This window comes from Neolamprologus multifasciatus, chromosome 18 (assembly GCF_963576455.1).
Source record: "Neolamprologus multifasciatus chromosome 18, fNeoMul1.2, whole genome shotgun sequence".
NCBI lineage: Eukaryota > Metazoa > Chordata > Actinopteri > Cichliformes > Cichlidae > Neolamprologus > Neolamprologus multifasciatus.
In genome coordinates this window covers 28445602-28467200 of record NC_140456.1, presented here as the reverse complement: position 1 = coordinate 28467200, position 21599 = coordinate 28445602, and the positions used below count along the sequence as shown (strand labels likewise).

The 21599-nt window shown below is 42.0% G+C and overlaps 3 protein-coding genes across 5 annotated transcripts; all 3 read left to right on the top strand.

Annotated features, from left to right (window-relative positions):
- Positions 1–1783: 1783 nt before the first annotated feature.
- LOC146498279 (uncharacterized) lies at positions 1784–6662 on the top strand. The gene is made up of 7 exons (XM_085139597.1): positions 1784–2075; positions 3176–3387; positions 3606–3689; positions 3778–3870; positions 3950–4060; positions 4170–4302; positions 4761–6662. The coding sequence occupies exons 1-7, from the start codon at positions 2072–2074 to the stop codon at positions 6137–6139; spliced, it is 2016 nt and encodes a 671-aa protein (XP_084995723.1). The 5' UTR covers positions 1784–2071; the 3' UTR covers positions 6140–6662.
- A 510-nt stretch (positions 6663–7172) lies between these two features.
- LOC146498278 (uncharacterized) lies at positions 7173–14661 on the top strand. 2 transcript variants are annotated; one of them, XM_085139595.1, is made up of 7 exons: positions 7173–7299; positions 11131–11342; positions 11691–11774; positions 11863–11955; positions 12035–12145; positions 12255–12396; positions 12850–14661. In XM_085139595.1, exons 1-7 carry the CDS (start codon positions 7275–7277, stop codon positions 14226–14228), a joined length of 2046 nt encoding a protein of 681 aa, XP_084995721.1. In that variant the 5' UTR covers positions 7173–7274; the 3' UTR covers positions 14229–14661. The 2 variants fall into 2 exon arrangements, with proteins under 2 accessions (XP_084995721.1, XP_084995722.1); XM_085139596.1 differs by having other exon boundaries at positions 7293–8564.
- Positions 7240–20480, top strand: LOC146498277 (uncharacterized). 2 transcript variants are annotated; one of them, XM_085139594.1, is made up of 7 exons: positions 7240–7299; positions 16228–16430; positions 16533–16625; positions 16816–16911; positions 17031–17141; positions 17224–17353; positions 17439–20480. In XM_085139594.1, exons 1-7 carry the CDS (start codon positions 7275–7277, stop codon positions 19310–19312), a joined length of 2532 nt encoding a protein of 843 aa, XP_084995720.1. In that variant the 5' UTR covers positions 7240–7274; the 3' UTR covers positions 19313–20480. The 2 variants fall into 2 exon arrangements, with proteins under 2 accessions (XP_084995720.1, XP_084995719.1); XM_085139593.1 differs by lacking the exon at positions 7240–7299 and adding an exon at positions 15290–15444.
- Positions 20481–21599: the final 1119 nt, after the last annotated feature.

The following is a 21599-nucleotide window of genomic DNA, read 5'->3' as shown; positions in this document are numbered from 1 at the left end:
ATAAATTACCACTAAAGACGTATAACAGAGAGGGTTTTACAGTTTTTCTCCATTGGTTTGGCTCATTTCTTGAAACAGAAATTACATTCTCAAAATAACATGGACAAACCTCCAAACCTCTTGGCAAATGTTCACAACAGAATGGCATTTCTCATTCATTTTATCAAATGGCAAATGCCTTAGTACATGTCTCAATAGTCTCAGTGCATCTTTGCAAATAATTAAGTACAAGTAGCCTACAGTTATACAGTTAGCCCACATTTAGCACATTTTCCAAATGAATAGATCTTGTAGATCTAAACTGATTAGTTGATTCTCAGTCTAATGATCATTCCCTCCAAAACATGTCAGCATGATTTCATTGTATAAGTACTCGCATGCACAACCGTCTGTTCAATTGTCAAAATTGGTCAAGAACATAATACCATGAATACCAAATATGAATTTCTTTGAATATTTGATAAATTGATGACAGTCATTGACAGTCAGGTGAAACTAGGTGTCACACACAGGTGTCTTCCATGATTGTGTGCTGCCAAACACAGATATATAGAGCTTGACCAGAGACAGTCCGATCTCTGAACATGGATAGACAAGGCAAAGCAAACGGACAAGGGGAAGTTCTTCCTTAAGGAAGAGGAGGAAGAAGAAGAAGAAGAGGAGGACTGAGAGGAATAGGTGCTGTGCTGTCCCAAATGAAATTCGGGCCACAATTATAGACCATGTCATAAACCATGGCCTCACAATGGCAGAGGCAGGTCGTCGAGTGCAGCCTAATGTGCCTCGTTCTACAGTCTCCTCCATTATCCAAACCTTTCGCAGGGAAAACAGGTATGTACTCTATGTAATCTATGATGGAATTATATGTTGTATAGGACAGGGCACTGTGCGTGAGGCAAAAAATGTATAACTTACTGTAGAGATTTTGTGTGCATCTGCCTACAGTGGTAGGTCTATACTAGCAGGTGGAGAGGACTAGTGGAATGTTTTGATACTAAATATGACAAGAAATATATTGAACAAATTACTGTAAACTATGGAATTACATAATTTATACAGTTTAGAGAAGTATTCCAGTCACTGTGCAGTGGGAGAATGAGTACAGCGAACACTGAATAAGTCCTTGTTTTTTGATTTTGTGTTCATACAATTTACTACTGTAATGTACATTTTCTTTTTACATATGTATGAAACTTTCTTTGCGTGTGAATAAAAAATGGTTATCATTTCCTTGGTAGTGTGAGTGCAATCTGTGATGTCAAACCTTGGAGGCTACTCTTTTCTGTGGTATATTGTTGGTCCTCTGCCATAGTGACAAAACATCTAAACATTTTGTATGGCAGTACTCACACAATGCCAAAGGGATGATGCATTTTGGGGGCACTGACTATTCAGATTAGAAAGAAATGTAGTTTTGACACATGAGTGAACTGTTTTAGGGGAGATATGAGCTTTTGCAGGTGGACCATGTTGTTGTGATCAACCATCCAGGTTTATTTTGACAAAAGCACCAAGAATGATGAGAATGTCCGATCTGTGTCGAGAAATGAGCCAAAGCTATTGAGAAGGATCTTTGCCATTTTGGAGACACTGACTGTTTAAATGAGAAAGGGATTTAGATTGAAGCCTGAGTGAACAGTTTTGGAAGAGATATGAGCTTTTGCAGGTGAGCTATAGTGTTGTGCTAAACTGTAAGAGTGTTTTGCCAAATGATCTTAGAGTTTTGAGAATGTAATTTCTGTTTAAAGAAATGAGCCAAACCAATGGAGAAAAACTGTAATATTACTCATTTACAGCTTGAATAAACTGGCAGAAACGTCTCTGGCTGCGTGTAATTGCTGTTATTGAGCTGTTTGCAGCAGACAGTAGAGGGCGCTAGAGCTGTCAGCCCAACATATGCACCACGAAGAAGAGTCCGGAAGTTACTCTGCTGTGTTTGTCCGCCTACTGGAAACGGTGAGGTGTGTTGAAGCGAGCGCTTATTGTCAGCTTTACCCCAGCGGGAAGATTATTTTATGAGGGAGCCTTCCTCAGTGTCCGCTGAACAGCTTTAGCTCTTCAGGATAACAACATGGGTAAAAGTTAATTTTCTTTATCGGTTGTCTTTGTTTGTCTTGATGCTAACGTTTTTTCCGCTAACGTTAACTTCCTCTCTTTGACTCATTTTCGACAGCTTATGAAAAAAAAAGTTGAAGAAATTAAACTGCACTTTGAAAAATCTTCAGTAAATTTCCTGCCGATAAATCACAGACGATGAAAGTTTTTTGGTTTGTTTTTGCTCGGCAGTACCCCTTCAGTCTTATTTTGTTCACATGAAAGATAACACATAAGAGATCCTAATTACACAGAAAGGTAGTAGTGTCATACACAGATAAGAAATTAAAGGGTGGACCAATCCTAAGCACACATTCAGATCACACATCACAAAGATAACACAAGCTAGAAGCTCGAGGTGGGACTTACCAGACACCCCACAATACAGTATTATCGATACTTAATTTACAAAACAACATTATTGTGATTTTTGACATTTTTGCAATATGCTGGGTATTGCAATGACATATATTGTCACTTATCATCTTTTTTCAACTGCCAATTATGTTCTTAAAGTTAAACTTTGTCATTATTTGTTTTGTCCAATGAGAAAAAATTATTTCACTTCATTTTTTTATGACAATAAGATTGTCAAGTGTACCAATACTGTCACTAAAACCTAAAACAATTCCATGCAATTAAGTTTCTGATAATACAGCTATTAACTGTGATAAATTGTGGGGAAATCACAGCTGTTGCTTACTGTATAGACGGAAATTTACATTTAAGTGTTTCCTTTGCAATCAGCAACCGTCCTGCTCTGTAGGAATATAACCAGAATACAATCAGCGGACAGCCAGTGGACTCGGGTCCCCTTGAGTTGTGCTCACTGACAAAGGCTCATTCAGACTGATAGCAGCATGTTGGCAATCTGACACTTATTATTTAGAAACCTTCAATAATCTCTCTGAGTGATTGCTGTCTGTCCAAATCAGACTGCAACTGTTTGCAGATAGGTTGCGTCCTATCAGAACTGTGTTTTTATGAATAGTTTTCTCATTCCAACTTTTCAAAGTGTGAAGAATATTGATGCTGTAGGAATCTCTACAGATTCATTGACAGGATCAATGTACTGTTCTAGCACGTACAGAGGGGCCCTTGCCTCCATCATCGCTGAGGCTCTTGGTTCCACCACTGCGGGTGATGTCGGCTGTGATGTGGAAGGTGGTTCATCTGAAAATCGTCAAGCAATATGGGAAAGTGGAGGAATTTGTGTCCTTGGTATCTGAAGTCATTCCCGACATCTTAACAAGCCATCAGGTGACACTGCTCACTCTGGGGTTGAGGGCAAAGGTAAGGAAACATACTGTGGATTCAGTCTCCACATGTATTAGTCACCTTTCTATAATGTTAAAACAATGATAAAAGAAATAGACATAATACTTTTTCTTAAATCTTTAGTGTCACATTTGTAGATACAGAGGTAGTTAAAGGCAAGTCTTTCTGTAAGTAGAAGAGAAAGAGGCAGCAGGTAGCTTTCACTGTTTGTCTGTTCTTAATGTCTCTTCCAGATGATATTGCAAATGTTAAACTCTGAGGATCTCGGAGGCATTAAAACACACTTGGGTTGCCTGCTGCAAACTCGCTCACGACAGGTGTGTAGCGCTTAACGTTCCTGGATGTTGGTTATTGGCTGATTTAGAAGCTCTGCTTGACTTTAACTGTGTTTATTTAACTCTGCAGGTCTATCCAGAAGGTAACCCTCTTGAAGCCAACATTGTCACCATTGTTCAGAGACTCCTGGACGACTCAGAAGGGAGAGAACACTTCCTCAAAGTGTGTCTCTGCTTTTGTCTTACAGTTAGTCTAAATATAAATAGGTGAGGGTGTTTAATAATAATTTTTCGCCTGGTAGAATGTGTTTCCTGTGGCGTATGGGCCCGACTTTGACACAGCACTGGAAAAGCTTCTCTGTGACTTCTTCTCCAAACTGGAAGAGCTGCTGCCAGTACCAGACTTTAAACAGGTAGAGGTCCACAGTCTTTTACCTGTAAGAAAGAACTATTTTTAGGGCGTTTTCACAGATTAGCAGTCTAGGGCCTGTGCATTAAAATTATATTATTTATCTGATAAAGGCTGCTTTGTGGATCAGTGATACACCAGCTGAGGTAGAGGAGTACATGCACTGTGTAACTGAAGCTGATGACATCAAAGTATTGCTCAGAACCAGGCCTCGCAATAATGAAATGGCCAAGATAGATTCGAGTGGTGAGTCTGTCTGCCTTTCTTTTCTCTTTCACATCACCCCGCAACCATAGTCAGACTAATGATGCTTAAGCCAGGGGTCTTTCCTGTTTAAAAGGGTTCTTCCTCCTCAGCATCTCCAAGTGCTTGCACACAGAGAGTGATCTGGATCTTTACCTGACAGTCTGTAATGGGTTCATAATGTATGCTACTTACAGTATAACATGCCTTGAAATCACTGCTGTTGTTGAACTGATGCTCTATAAATAAAATTGAAGTGTATATGTGCACTTAATCAGAGTTATGCATTTGTCAGATGCAGTATTTCTATTGGTCCTGTGATTGACATTGGGAGCTGTGTTTTGGATTTCTATAGCCAAATATGTTCAGTTAATTGAAAAAGATAAAAATGCATTGGTATTGGACGCAGTTATTTTTATTGACCCTTTTCTTTTTGAATTCTTAAATCCTCTTTCAAACAGTGCCATCTCCCTCAGAGCAGCGGCTTTTCTCCTCGTTGTCACTCCCCGTCTCCCTGATAGACAACAGCGCCAAAGATGTGGAATCAAATGCACAAACTTTTGAAAACCAAAGAGTGTCTGAAGCAGCTGCCTTTCAAGAGCCCAGAGATGGTGACATGTTGGATAAAAGATGGCCACAAGAGGAAGAGTCTCACAATACAGAAGAAGAGGCGGGAGGAAAAGACACCGACAGCATTCCTGACACGCATGTTGTGGAGGAGTGCGGTGACCAAGCTACAACAACAACTCGCCAAGCTCCCTCTTCATCTGCTGAGAGTCATGTGGTATCCAGCTCTGTGATCGGCTCTCTCAGACAGAGAGTTGCACAGAAATGCACTCAGTGTGGGAAGTGCTTCATTTACAGGTATGAACTCCTGGAGCATCAGCGGCTGCACACCGGAGAAAATCCTTACAAGTGCTCTCAGTGTGGGAAAGCTTTTCGGCGGAGCTCTGATCTATCAAGTCACAGGCGAACACAGTGCAGAAAAGCAGCGTACATTTGCATCAAATGCGGGAAAAGCTTTCAGTCTATGCAGGAAAAATGTAGACACCAGTGTGTTCATAGCATCCACAAGTTTGACTGTCCTTACTGTGGGAAAAGTTTTAAGAAAATGTACCTGCTGGCTAAGCACAAGCTGACTCACAACCAGAACCGCATTTTCACATGCAGACAGTGCGGGGAGGTATACCCGGGTATGAGTGAGCTAAGATCACATCAAAAGACCCATCCTCCTCAGCTGTCCAACCAGTGCCAGCAGTGCGGGAAATTTTTCAGCTCGGCTGCGTGTTTGACTGCTCACCAGCTGCGCCACACCCAGCAGAGAACGCAGATTTGCACACGCTGCGGCAAAGCCTTCAAGAGCAAGCACGATCTGAACCTTCACATGCGCAGTCATACAGGCGAGAGGCCCTTTCAGTGCACCTACTGCGGGAAGCGTTTCTCCGTGTCAGGAAACTTGAACGTACACATAAGGATTCACACAGGAGAGAAACCGTACCTGTGCTCCGACTGTGGCAAGGCTTTCATTTCGGCCGGAGAGCTGCAGATACACAGGCGCACCCACACGGGGGAAAAACCGTACAAGTGCTCGGTGTGCGGGAGAGGATTCACCATGGCGAGCAAAGTGACGCTCCACATGCGTGTTCACACTGGGGAACGCCCCTACGAGTGCTCTGAATGCGGGAAAGGCTTTTCACGTGGCAGCGAACTGAAAAAACACACAATGAGCCATACAGGAGTCCGGCCATACGCCTGTCAGCTATGTGCAAAAACGTACACGTGCCTCAGTCACCTGAAAAGACACTTAAAATCTCACAGTGTAGTCCAGTCTCAGACCTGATTCTACCGACTATCAAATGGTGTTTTGCCATTGATGATGTCTCTGTGCAGTGACTCTGTACACACTATTGCTGACTTCATGCACTGCATCATAGGATTTGGACTTTTGTTTTCGTTTCTTTTAGAGACTCATTCCTTATCCTCCATTTAAAATGTCACCCTCAAGTGCAGCTTTTGGTCCTGACATACAGATGTTTTGTTTGTTGTGTTGTTTTTGTTTTATTTGTTTTCTGATATCCTAAAATGTGATTTTGAAATCATCCAAGAAAACAGTGTCCTTCTGCGTTTATTAGTGCCTGTATTATTATTATTTTTCCTTCTATGAGGTAACACTTACTGGAGTAGCATTATTTACCAGTGACACTGTTCAATATTGTAAACACAGAATAAACTAGATAATTGCCACCTGTTTGTCCTATTTGTTGCTCTACAACGGCCTGATATCCACTTATGAGGACCTTATACTGTCACCGTTCTATTTAAATTTAAAAAGAACATCTTCATATGTGGATCTTCTTTTCCTCTGAAACAAATAAGGTAAAAAAACAAACAAATTGGTAATTCTTTGTTTTTACATTCATCAGCCCAAATGTGGGTTTGTTTAATGTGTTTCTGTGTTTAAAATAATAAAGTCACACTGTCGAAACAAATGAAAAATGACATTTAGTTGAAAGTAAAAAGTTAATTTCTAACTCTTATTCCAAAGCTGAAATGGCAGTAGTTTTTTAATTACTTTGTTTACTGTATTTTTATTTATTTATTTATTTTAGTTGATTCTTTTTTTACACTTTACTTTGTAACGTCTGTTCCGAACTTAAAATACGAGCATAACAACAGTGTACGAACTGTGTAATAACATACAGTTGAGCCAGGTCTTTACGCTACCCTTTATTATTTAGATTTTTCGGAGGCGTGGTGCGTTTACGAAAGTAAATGGGACTCGTTGTGTACGGGCTGCCCCGTAAAACAAAACGAACCTCCCTGATGAACCTACTGGCCCAACGCTCCTCGCGATATGAACAGCGTGCTTCAGGAAGAAGTTGGCGCCTGAAGCCGTATATTCCGTTAGCTACTACACTAGCCGATATTATGAACGAATTAGCTGTTCATGTTGCGTTTTCCTTCCATCGTTGCTAATGAATTCCACAATGAATGATATGGGTAAGTGTTACCTCGTGGAGAGCAACAACATGTTGTATTTTCGCTTGTTATGTGGTTAGCCGACTAGCCAAAGAGAAGGATTACTGGGAGCTGGGGAGGCCTCGACTAATCTCTGGAACAAGAATGGTTTTGCTCCCTGTTAAGCCGGGTTTTGCCCTGTAGCCAGCAAGTTAGCTGATGCTCTAGATATGGAAGAAACAGTGGGGATTGTCCGCGTTTCCAAACATTTTATTTGTATGAAAATGCTTGCTTCAGTATATCAAATGCGGTTAAAATATCGGTCTATTAACAGGCATTAATAACGCGATTCCTTTTAAATAAAGTAACTAGCGTTAAGCTACCACTTAGCTGTTTACCCATCGAACCTGCTCATGCCTTCGTAATAAACTCACATCGCCTCTTTGTCTTTGTGGTTAATTTAGTGTTTTGTTTTGAAAGGACCGAGAGACACATAAAGAACACAAACAAACAAAAGAAAACAAAAACAGAAAAGAGCGGAAATAGTCTTTTTAGGCACTGCGTCTGTCAGTCACCACATGTGCTGCTGGGTATTTACTTAGCCATGTTGGTTTATACTGCCCAGATGTTCTGATGAGGCACTATCTAATTACTTCTCCCATGGATCCTCTGCCTCTGATAAATACTTACTGAGCCATGACTGTTTCATATCCTTCACTGCCACCACCAGGGGGTTCATGCAACTACACATGAGTCTGAAGGATTAGCAGATTTAGTTTGGAAAGGAGACAAGGCCCATCAACATGCAGTATTAATGAAAAACTAGAGAACATGTGATAAAGGTTTGGTAATTTACTATGGCCTTCTGATCGCTTCTGCTTATCTTCTCGCCCTCCTCTTTATAAATTTATTTATTTTTGTTTATCCAAATGTTGTGCTATTAATCATTTTAATACTACTGTCATTTAGGCTATAAACTACCACTAAAGACGTATAACAGAGAGGGTTTTAATATTACTCATTTACAGCTTGAATAAACTGGCAGAAACGTCTCTGGCTGCGTGTAATTGCTGTTATTGAGCTGTTTGCAGCAGACAGTAGAGGGCGCTAGAGCTGTCAGCCCAACATATGCACCACGAAGAAGAGTCCGGAAGTTACTCTGCTGTGTTTGTCCGCCTACTGGAAACGGTGAGGTGTGTTGAAGCGAGCGCTTATTGTCAGCTTTACCCCAGCGGGAAGATTATTTTATGAGGGAGCCTTCCTCAGTGTCCGCTGAACAGCTTTAGCTCTTCAGGATAACAACATGGGTAAAAGTTAATTTTCTTTATCGGTTATCTTTGTCTTGATGCTAACGTTTTTTCCGCTAACGTTAACTTCCTCTCTTTGACTCATTTTCGACAGCTTATGAAAAAAAAAGTTGAAGAAATTAAACTGCACTTTGAAAAATCTTCAGTAAATTTCCTGCCGATAAATCACAGACGATGAAAGTTTTTTGGTTTGTTTTTGCTCGGCAGTACCCCTTCAGTCTTATTTTGTTCACATGAAAGATAACACATAAGAGATCCTAATTACACAGAAAGGTAGTAGTGTCATACACAGATAAGAAATTAAAGGGTGGACCAATCCTAAGCACACATTCAGATCACACATCACAAAGATAACACAAGCTAGAAGCTCGAGGTGGGACTTACCAGACACCCCACAATACAGTATTATCGATACTTAATTTACAAAACAACATTATTGTGATTTTTGACATTTTTGCAATATGCTGGGTATTGCAATGACATATATTGTCACTTATCACCTTTTTTCAACTGCCAATTATGCTCTTAAAGTTAAACTTTATCATTATTTGTTTTGTCCAATGAGAAGAAAAAATTATTTCACTTCATTTTTTTTATGACAATAAGATTGTCAAGTGTACCAATACTGTCACTAAAACCTAAACAGTGTTGGGGAGTAACGGAATACATGTACCGCCGTTACGTATTTAAAATACAAAATATGAGTAACTGTATTCCGTTACAGTTACCGTTTAAAAAGGTGGTATTTAGAATACAGTTACTTTGTTGAAATAAATGGATTACACGGCGGTACTTCCCTGTTTCATATTGTGGCGGGTCAGGACTGTTTGGGTTTTGTTTTAAAGCTATGTTCTGTTGTTCCAGGCGGCAGCTTACGGTTGCCATGGTTACAGGGTGACGCTCTCTCTCTGCGTGTTTCCTGGGTGAGAGAGCGCCTGTTGTTGTTGTGCTAAGCTAATAGGCAGAATGCTACCGGTATAGCTCTAAAGAATGTAGCATCATAGGCAGTGTAGTCCGTGCTGCAGGGAGAATGGACTGCCATACACGTTATGTGTCTGTGAGCGAGGGAGGGAGAAAAGCAAAAGTATGAGTTGTCATCGAGCAAAAACGGGAGCTGGAAGCATGTAAATATAATAATAACCACTGCAGCCAAGAAGAGTGCCTGACGAGCCCAGTTGTAAGTATGCTATTAAGACTCGACTGTACACCGTGTTCGTGTTTTCCTCCAAAAACAATAAGTTCCGTTGGAGCAGCCGTTCAACGCCTCTCTCTGTCTCTCGCTAGCAAAGTTGACCCAGACAATAAAGTAAAGCTATTTTTCGGCTACGAGCCCGACACAGAACCCACCGTATTAGCCAGAGGTCCCTTTACTAGGGTTCGGAGCCGCGGACCTTCAGTAACAGTAATAAATCACAGCAATAGTACATTCATGTAGTTGTAAACAGCATGATAATATATTAAGTAATCCAAAGTATTCAGAATACGTTACTCTCATTGAGTAACGTAACGGAATACGTTACAGAATACATTTTGGGGCATGTATTCTGTAATGGAATACATTTTAAAAGTAACCTTCCCAACACTGAACCTAAAACAATTCCATGCAATTAAGTTTCTGATAATACAGCTATTAACTGTGATAAATTGTGGGGAAATCACAGCTGTTGCTTACTGTATCGATGGAAATTTACATTTAAGTGTTTCCTTTGCAATCAGCAACCGTCCTGCTCTGTAGGAATATAACCAGAATACAATCAGCGGACAGCCAGTGGACTCGGGTCCCCTTGAGTTGTGCTCACTGACAAAGGCTCATTCAGACTGATAGCAGCATGTTGGCAATCTGACACTTATTATTTAGAAACCTTCAATAATCTCTCTGAGTGATTGCTGTCTGTCCAAATCAGACTGCAACTGTTTGCAGATAGGTTGCGTCCTATCAGAACTGTGCAATCACCTTGCGATCAAATGCTGTCATGAGTGTGCCACACCTTAAAGCATTGAACAAGCATTTAGTCACCATGAATTGCAATTATTTGCAGAATGTGAAAAAATTCAGTGTAATCAGCAGGCAGGCAGAGATGGAGGATGGTATCCTATTTGCACATTTGTGACTGAGCTTGCTCTAAATTAGGAGGTAGCTTTCTTAAGCTAGACGTGTCCAATATTGGATGTTTTTTTTAATGGTTGAGCCAATTTCATGTAAGTTTGCTCAGCTAATATCTCAGGATAGTGGTGCATAAGATTAACTAACATGTTCATAGTACTCTCAGCGAATATATACTGGCACGCAAAAATATTGTGATACTTTGGTGTTTTAATTTTTTTCTCTCCACAACTAATGGAAGCCTATTAAAATCTTTGTCACGTGTGGCTTCATTGACTGCTACCTGACACCATATTTTCTTCTTTTAAGAAGAACAAACAACCTAAAGAAAACAGAGTTTTTATGTACCGACACCTGTGTTTTTATGAATAGTTTTCTCATTCCAACTTTTCAAAGTGTGAAGAATATTGATGCTGTAGGAATCTCTACAGATTCATTGACAGGATCAATGTACTGTTCTAGCACGTACAGAGGGGCCCTTGCCTCCATCATCGCTGAGGCTCTTGGTTCCACCACTGCGGGTGATGTCGGCTGTGATGTGGAAGGTGGTTCATCTGAAAATCGTCAAGCAATATGGGAAAGTGGAGGAATTTGTGTCCTTGGTATCTGAAGCCATTCCCGACATCTTAACAAACCATCAGGTGACACTGCTCACTCTGGGGTTGAGGGCAAAGGTAAGGAAACATACTGTGGATTCAGTCTCCACATGTATTAGTCACATTTCTATCATGTTAAAATTTCTTAGGTATTTGCATATTTGTCTGACTGTGGAATTTCTCATTTTACTAACTTGCAAGGATTATGTTGGCTCGTGCAGTTGTTAATCTAACAACAAAATAAAAGCATTGCATTGTTCACAAACTCCAAGACTTTACTTTGTCTTGAAGATGATATGAGTAACAAATAGACATAATACTTTTTCTTAAATCTTTAGTGTCACATTTGTAGATACAGAGGTGTTACGACCCGTCTAGGGCCAGGTAATAACATGAGTGAGGCACTCGCCTTAATGTCTCTTCCAGATGATATTGGAAATGTTAAACTCTGAGGATCTCGGAGGCATTAAAACACACTTGGGTTGCCTGCTGCAAACTCGCTCACGACAGGTGTGTAGCGCTTAACGTTCCTGGATGTTGGTTATTGGCTGATTTAGAAGCTCTGCTTGACTTTAACTGTGTTTATTTAACTCTGCAGGTCTATCCAGAAGGTAACCCTCTTGAAGCCAACATCGTCACCATTGTTCAGAGACTCCTGGACGACTCAGAAGGGAGAGAACACTTCCTCAAAGTGTGTCTCTGCTTTTGTCTTACAGTTAGTCTAAATATAAATAGGTGAGGGTGTTTAATAATAATTTTTCGCCTGGTAGAATGTGTTTCCTGTGGCGTATGGGCCTGACTTTGACACAGCACTGGAAAAGCTTCTCTGTGACTTCTTCTCCAAACTGGAAGAGCTGCTGCCAGTACCAGACTTTAAACAGGTAGAGGTCCACAGTCTTTTACCTGTAAGAAAGAACTATTTTTAGGGCGTTTTCACAGATTAGCAGTCTAGGGCCTGTGCATTAAAATTATATTATTTATCTGATAAAGGCTGCTTTGTGGATCAGTGATACACCAGCTGAGGTAGAGGAGTACATGCACTGTGTAACTGAAGCTGATGACATCAAAGTATTGCTCAGAACCAGGCCTCGCAATAATGAAATGGATAGAGAAGAAAAGATAGATTCGAGTGGTGAGTCTGTCTGCCTTTCTTTTCTCTTTCACATCACCCCACAACCATAGTCAGGCTAATGATGCTTAAGCCAGTTTCCTGTTTAAAAGGGTTCTTCCTCCTCAGCATCTCCAAGTGCTTGCACACAGAGAGTGATCTGGATCTTTACCTGACAGTCTGTAATGGGTTCATAATGTATGCTACTTACAGTATAACATGCCTTGAAATCACTGCTGTTGTTGAACTGATGCTCTATAAATAAAATTGAAGTGTATATGTGCACTTAATCAGAGTTATGCATTTGTCAGATGCAGTATTTCTATTGGTCCTGTGATTGACATTGGGAGCTGTGTTTTGGATTTCTATAGCCAAATATGTTCAGTTAATTGAAAAAGATGAAAATGCATTGGTATTGGACGCAGTTATTTTTATTGACCCTTTTCTTTTTGAATTCTTAATTCCTCTTTCAAACAGTGCCATCTCCCTCAGAGCAGCGGCTTTTTTCCTCGTTGTCACTCCCCGTCTCCCTGATAGACAACAGCGCCAAAGATGTGGAATCAAATGCACAAACTTTCAAAAACCAAAGAGTGTCTGAAGCAGCTGCCTTTCAAGAGCCCAGAGATGGTGACATGTTGGATACAAGATGGCCACATGAGGAAGAATCTCACAATGCAGAAGAAGAGGCGGGAGGAAAAGACACTGACAGCATTCCTGACACACGTGTTGTGGAGGAGTGCGGTGACCAAGCTACAACAACAACTCGCCAAGCTCCCTCTTCATCTGCTGAGAGTCATGTGGTATCCAGCTCTGTGATCGGCTCTCTCAGACAGAGAGTTGCACAGAAATGCACTCAGTGTGGGAAGTGCTTCATTTACAGGTATGAACTCCTGGAGCATCAGCGGCTGCACACCGGAGAAAATCCTTACAAGTGCTCTCAGTGTGGGAAAGCTTTTCGGCAGAGTTCTGATCTATCAAGTCACAGGCGAACACAGTGCAGAAAAGCAGCGTACATTTGCATCAAATGCAGGAAAAGCTTTCAGTCTATGCAGGAAAAATGTAGACACCAGTGTGTTCATAGCATCCACAAGTTTGACTGTCCTTACTGTGGGAAAGGTTTTAAGAAAATGTGCCTGCTGGCTAAGCACAAGCTGACTCACAACCAGAACCACACTTTCACATGCAGACAGTGCGGGGAGGTATACCCGGGTATAAGTGAGCTAAGATCACATCAAAAGACCCATCCTCCTCTGCTGTCCAATCAGTGCCAGCAGTGCGGGAAGTTTTTCAGCTCGGCTGCGTGTTTGACTGCTCACCAGCTGCGCCACACCCAGCAGAGAACGCAGATTTGCACACGCTGCGGCAAAGCCTTCAAGTTCAAGCACGAGCTGAACCTTCACATGCGCAGTCATACAGGCGAGAGGCCCTTTCAGTGCACCTACTGCGGGAAGCGTTTCTCCGTGTCAGGAAACTTGAACGTACACATAAGGATTCACACAGGAGAGAAACCGTACCTGTGCTCCGACTGTGGCAAGGCTTTCATTTCGGCCGGAGAGCTGCAGATACACAGGCGCACCCACACGGGGGAAAAGCCGTACAAGTGCTCGGTGTGCGGGAGAGGATTCATCAAGGCAAGCAAAGTGACGGTCCACATGCGTGTTCACACTGGGGAACGCCCCTACGAGTGCTCTGAATGCGGGAAAGGCTTTTCACGTGGCAGCGAACTGAAAAAACACACAATGAGCCATACAGGAGTCCGGCCCTACGCCTGTCAGCTGTGTGCAAAAACGTACACGTGCCTCGGTCACCTGAAAAGACACTTAAAATCTCACAGTGTAGTCCAGTCTCAGACCTGATTCTACCGACTATCAAATGGTGTTTTGCCATTGATGATGTCTCTGTGCAGTGACTCTGTACACACTATTGCTGACTTCATGCACTGCATCATAGGATTTGGACTTTTGTTTTCTTCGTTTCTTTTAGAGACTCATTCATTATCCTCCATTTAAAATGTCACCCTCAAGTGCAGCTTTTGGTCCTGACATACAGATGTTTTGTTTGTTGTGTTGTTTTTGTTGTATTTGTTTTCTGATATCCTAAAATGTGATTTTGAAATCATCCAAGAAAACAGTGTCCTTCTGCGTTTATTAGTGCCTGTATTATTATTATTTTTCCTTCTATGAGGTAACACTTACTGGAGTAGCATTATTTACCAGTGACACTGTTTAATATTGTAAACACAGAATAAACTAGATAATTGCCACCTGTTTGTCCTATTTGTTGCTCTACAACGGCCTGATATCCACTTATGAGGACCTTATACTGTCACCGTTCTATTTAAATTTAAAAAGAACATCTTCATATGTGGATCTTATTTTCCTCTGAAACAAATAAGGTAAAACAAACAAACTGGTAATTCTTTGTTTTTACATTCATCAGCCCAAATGAAATGGCCAAGAGAAATTAAAAATACATGCAATGAAAGAGTTTGTGTCTTAGGAGGTTAAACATCCTGCTGTGGGTTTGTTTAATGTGTTTCTGTGTTTAAAATAATAAAGTCACACCGTCGAAAGAAACGAAAAATTATGTTTAGTTGAAAGTAAAAAGTTAATTTCTAACTCTTATTCCAAAGCTGAAATGGGAGTAGTTTTTTAATTACTTTGTTTACTGAATTTTATTTTTTAGTTGTTGATTCTTTTTGTTTACACTTTACGTTGTAACGTCTTTTCCGAACTTAAAATATGAGCATAACAACAGTGTACGAACTGTGTAATAAAATACAGTTGAGTCAGGTCTTTACGCTTCCCTTCATTATTTAGATTTTTCGGAGGCATGGTGCGTTTACAAAAGTAAATGGGACTCGTTGTTTACGGGCTGCCCCGTAAAACAAAACGAACCTCCCTATTGGCTCAACGCTCCTCGCGATATGAACAGCGTGCTTCAGGAAGAAGTTGGCGCCTGAAGCCGTATATTCGGTTAGCTACTACACTAGCCGATATTATGAACGAATTAGCTGTTCATGTTGCGTTTTCCTTCCATCGTTGCTAATGAATTCTACAATGAATGATATGGGTAAGTGTTACCTCGTGGAGAGCAACAACATGTTGTATTTCGCTTGTTATGTGGTTAGCCGACTAGCCAAAGAGAAGGATTACTGGGAGCTGAGGAGGCCTCGACTAATCTCTGGAACAAGAATTGTTTTGCTCCCTGTTAAGCCGGGTTATGCCCTGTAGCCAGCAAGTTAGCTGATGCTCTAGATATGGAAGAAACAGTGGGGATTGTCCGCGTTTCCAAACATTTTATTTGTATGAAAAGGCTTGCTTCAGTGTATCAAATGCGGTTAAAATATCGGTCTATTAACAGGCATTAATAACGCGATTCCTTTTAAATAAAGTAACTAGCGTTAAGCTACCACTTAGCTGTTTACCCATCTAACCTGCTCCTGCCTCCGTAATAAACTCACATCGCCTCTTTGTCTTTGTGGTTAATTTAGTGTAAAACAACTGAATTTTATCCTATTTATGCACACAAACCTGGTGCTTTAGGCTAATGACGGGCTGTATTACTGTATTTATGCGGCTCATGGATGGACAGTAGCGATGGTGAACAGACGGTGCTGACTTAAGTGGTTTTATTGTACAAAAAACAATATCTCCCACTCATTTACCTTCTTCCTATTGACATATTTAAGGCACGGTCAACTGTTTACATTAATAACATTTAATCTAGCCTAGGGATCTCTGTTCTGCCTCAAAATTAAATATTCTCGTGTAAACTCGGGTCCACAGAGGTGTACCAGGTTCTTAATTAACCTGACTGACAGCCTGTTTGACCCAGTCTGTTTTCTCTCCAAAGAATTCAGTGTTCCCCTGTCCTCGCTGGCTCTCCTGGTCCCACCACTCCGGCTGATGTCTGCTGTGATGTGGGAAGTGGTGCGCCAGCGGAACATAAAGCACTATGGGAAACTGGAGGAGTTTGTGTCCATGGTAACAGATGCAGTTCCTGAACTGATGAGTAAGAGGGAAGGGAGGCTGCTCTCACTGGGTCTGAGAGCAAGGGTAAGTGAAATGTCTGGATCGCATGACGTGTGTAAAAGGAGCTATTCAAATGAGACGAGGATGTGAGGCACAAGTTAATATTATAAACTATGCTTCTTCTAGACAACTCTTGAACTGCTGCGTTCTGAACACCCTGAAGATCTCAAGGCTGTTCAGAGCCACCTTAACCGAATCCAATCTTCCTGCATCGAGGAGGTGGGTGAGCCTGTTAGCGTATTTTAATTTGGAATATATAAATGGCTAATTTGTAAAATCAAAAAATGATGAAAATATAACTGTTTTCAGGATTGTTCAAACAAATTGATTTTTTTAAAGAAGTAATTCAACAGTAATAATGAAAATAATTATTAGCTGTTGACCTATGACCTGTCCTGTGGTTATCTAGACCAATGATCCTGTAATTGAAGCACCAGAGGCAAACTTTATGAAGTTGGTGCAAGGCCTCATTGAAGACACGGATGGCAGAGAACACTTTCTCAAGGTAAAGTTGGGACTGACAGTGTTTGAATCACATTTAAAAATGTGATTATAATAACATGTGTCAAAAGACGAGGTTGTATGTTGACAGTACAGATCTTTTTCTTTTTCCCCATGTGGCAGAATGTGTTTCCTGTGGAGTACGGCCCTGACTTTGATACAGCGCTCGAGACCCTAGTTTGTGAGTTTTTCACAAGACTCGAGGAGCTGCTGCCAATACCAGATTTCAAACAGGTACAGAGAGGATCTTTTTAAGATGAATAAAAAAAAAAAGGAGCGCTTTTAAATGTGCTTTTTTTGTGCATGTGTCTCACAGACTGCATCCTGGATTAGCGCGGCCCCTTCAGTCCTAGAGGAGTATATGCAGTGCGTGTCCAACGGAGAGGACCTTAAATTTCTTCTCCAGAGTAAACAGTGCCACGGGAAATTAGCAAAGAGCAGCGTTGGTATGCATATACTAGTCAGTGCATCTTCTTTTATTTCAAGATGTGGGACTGTATTAATATTTGTTTCCTGTTTCTTTTCCTGCAGCTCCATTTCAGTCAGATGATCTTCTGATCCCCTCGCTGTCTCTCCCTCCATCTCTGGAAGTAGCCATCGCTTCCCACCCGAGCGCTTGTGATGATGAAAATAATGACGTCCCTCAGATTGTCATGTTTGACGAAGAGCTGTCCACAAACCCTTCCACCTCAGCTGACTTTCCCGAATCTCCAAAAAGGGCCGATGTTACTTCGTCTCCACGCAGGAGACAGCAGTCAGGAATCCATAAATGCCCCGAGTGTGACAAGTGCTTCAAGCATCACTCTGTCCTCATTGAACATCAGAGAGTCCACAGCGGGCTGCAGCCCTACAACTGCTCTGAGTGCGGGAGGGCTTTCCGAACAGCCACTCTGCTTGCTGGACACAGGCTGCGGAAATGCAAAAATGCGGCATATCTTTGCATCAAATGCGGGAACAGTTTTCCAACATCGCTGGAGAAATTCAGACATCACTGCCCGAAACGGGGACGTAACTACGACTGCGGGCAGTGTGGAAAGAGTTTTCCAAAGTCCAGCAGCCTGAAGGAACATCTGCTAACTCATGTTCAAAGCCGCCTTTTCAAGTGTAGCCACTGCGGGATTGGTTTTTCAGGAATAGGTGACCTGAAGTACCATCAGCAAGTTGATCATGAGAAGCCTTATCAGTGTAAGCAATGTGGAAAGAGCTTCATCTCCTCAAAGAGTCTGGACAAACACCAACAAAGGCATGAAGAGGTTGGTGAAATGGACACCCTCAAGTTAATGAGTGGAGATAAACACAGGAAAAGTGGCTCGAGCTATCGGACATCAGTGTCTCTTTCCTCCAGGAAGAGGTCCGTCAAAGCAGTCTACCAGCGAGGAAGAGTCACCCATAACTGTCCGCTGTGTGGCAGGAGCTTCAAATATCGCTTTGAGTTTCTTGAACACCAGAGATTCCACACAGCTGTGAAGCCTTACAAATGCTCTCAGTGTGGAAAAGCCTTCCGCACCGAGGCTCACCTGTCAGGGCACAGGAAGAGGAAGTGTAAAAACGCCGCCCACATTTGCACCAAGTGTGGGTGCCAGTTCAGGTCCATGCACGAGCGCGTCAGACACCAGTGTGTCCAGTTGCTGACGAAATATGAATGCTCTCATTGCGGGAAGACCTTCAAGATGGCTCATCTGTTGAGGAACCATCAGATGAGTGAACATCAGCTCCCCTACAGCCCCAACCATCGCTTCAGGTGTAGATACTGTAACGAAACCTTTCCTGGGATCAGCGAGCTCAAGTACCATCAGAGGGTCGACCACGAGAAACCGTATCAGTGTCAGGAATGCGGCAAATGTTTCCTCTCCGAAAAATGCCTGGCCAATCACGAGCTCCGCCACAACGACGACAGACCGGAGAGCTGCCTGGTGTGCGGCCGCGGCTTCAGAAACCGCTATGATTTGAAGCAGCACATGCGCACTCACACGGGAGAGCGGCCCTACCAGTGCACTCACTGCTCGCAGTGCTTCTCCACGGCCGGAGGACTGAGGAGTCACACCAGGGTTCACACGGGCGAGAAACCGCACGTTTGCCCAGACTGCGGGAAGGCTTTCTCCCAGATGGGGGCGATGCGCACGCACAGGCTCACTCACACGGGAGAGAGGCCGTTTAAGTGCACGGTCTGTGGCAAAGGTTTCACAATGGCGCACAAAGTCACAGTTCACATGCGCGTGCACACGGGGGAGCGGCCGTACGTGTGCTCCCAGTGTGGGAAGGCCTTCTCAGACGGAAGCGTGTTGAAGCAGCACATGCTGAACCACTCGGGGGTGCGACCGTATCACTGCCAGATCTGCCCCAAGACTTACACCTGTCTGAACCACCTGAGGAGGCACCTGAAAAGCCACTCGAACATGAGCTGAAGCAGGCATGAAGGAAAACTGACATTATCTAAGAAACTTTCAATGGACCAACTAAACCAAGCAATACGGGAATGATGCCGACTGGCTGTTGTAGAAAGTGAGGCAAGGAGATTCGGCTCCTGTTCTTCATCCATTAGTTCGAGATTGTTCCAACCAGCACAAACAAATTCTTCCCTCTTTTCCCATCTGGCTTTGGTTGTTTTGTTTTGTTTTTTTTCTTCTGTACATCAGTTTCTCATGCGTGAATGCAATGAGATGTTAGTTGGAGCTTACTTTTTCCAGAGCTCCCTAATAGTTACAGAGATAAATATTTGTCTGAACTTCTGATTATTGATCCTGATTCTTAGTGTCGTGCTACAGTTGGTTGTGACAGTTGTTAGACCCAGCTCTCGATCACCACACTTGTGAAAATTATGAGGTTACTGTGATTAACTAACCCGGGCAGACTGCAGCTCTGATGATGATAAGATTCAACGCTGTCTCCTAAACATCACAAGCTCCCCTGCAGCTAAGCTGACAGTTAAGTTGGATGACAAAGCATAGATATAAAGGGTTCAGCAGAGATTTGTTGCTACGTTGCACATTTGAGAGCACAGGGGCATACATCTTTGGAGCTGGAGCCACAAGACTTTAAGCCAGGAAATTTGACTCACATGTTGGCCCTTTGTATTTGTTAACTTAGTTTCATGATTTTTTTTTTTAAACCTTGGTTAGTGTCAGACCCAAAACGGCTTGGTTCAGTTTCAAAATAAGCAGCGCGGTTTGGGTTTAAATTGGCCTCTATTTTACAATTGTAATCACACAGAAGCTTCTCCTCCCTTTCCTAAGTCATGAGTAACCGCAACGTCTAATATATATTGGTTGTCTAATAAGAAGCAGTCATAGGAATGCCAGAGACCGAAAGGGCAAATGTGATTATTTGAGATTGCAGTTTGTCGTACGAGGGGTGTAATTTTTATAAGGCGATTTGTTTAGTAAATGTTTGCAGTAAAAGCTAGAGTAAATACTGAACAGAGCTGCAGCAGAGTTGGGTCCTGTGTGGATTGTCAGTGCTTTCTTGGCTAATGTTAAGAGTCAGCTAAGAATGTGCCATGTGAAGTGTCACCTCAGGTGCTGCCAGAGCATTTAAGCATTATATCTGGTCTACACAAACACCAGCTCTGCTTCACATGGATCAGGGGAGACGGATAAAAGGAGTTCAGAGAATATTTTGTCACTGAGATGATTGGGGTGGGGGGCATGTGCTGTATGTCTGAAGTGGATGAAGATATATTTTGGGAAAAGGAGGTAAAAGTTGCAGAGGTGGAAAAAAAATGTTCTCTGTAAATATGCTGGATGACAAATAAGTGTGAGTTTGTAAAAGTTAAAAAGCCCATTTTCTTTTTGTTGTTTTGTTTTTTTTCTCCTTAAGCCTTTTGTATTCTCTCTGTGGTTTGAAAGGTTTGTGAATTTCAGATTAAATCCCCTTCGTTACTCCTTATGCCTGTTAAGTTTTTTTCTTTCTCAGAAAAACAAAAGGTAGTCTGTATTAGACTTCAGTTTCACTAGATGGCAGTAGGTGACTATTAAGCAGTTTGCCATGCACTGACGCGTGTTAGTTAACCAGCAGAGCTGATATAATGACTGTCTATCATCAAATTATTTATTTGTCAGGAAAACAAATACAGCTTTGCAGCTGTGGCCCATGTCTCCTTTATCTGCTTTCTTTGGCACGGCTTGGAAGTTTGATTAAAGCACAGTTTCTTCCCGTTTCCTCATTTCCTCACTGGGGTCCCGCCATTTCTGAAGTGTTTAAAGGCGGCGTAAAAAGCATCACCACATTTTTATCTAGCTTTTTAATTCAATTCTCTACTTTGCGTCCAGCTAAAAAAAGCTGGATTCGAACCACTTCTGTTCCCAGTTTTGTGTTTTAACTTGAAATTCAGGCCAACATGATGTGTCATTATGTAAGAGACGCATTACCATTAAATTCTTCCATCTGTGCTGAGTTTTATGGGATTTTTTTTTCTTTGAGGGAAAAAAAAGAAGCTCTGTTTGTCTTTTTTCAACTTCAGTTTTTTTTCTTACTCCCCATCCCAGTTACATCTCATCCATGCTCACTCGTCCATAGCAACCTTTGAGTTTTATTCTCTCTCAAAACAAACCCACTTCTCTGCCATTCACACGGAGGTGCAACCACCAAAGTTGGCTGTCGTAATGATTTAAATGTTGCAAGATGTTAGCATCTTCTGGCTGGAGGTGCGTTGGCTGCCTTCCTTCTAGCTCACTAAGAAATCCTACTGATTTC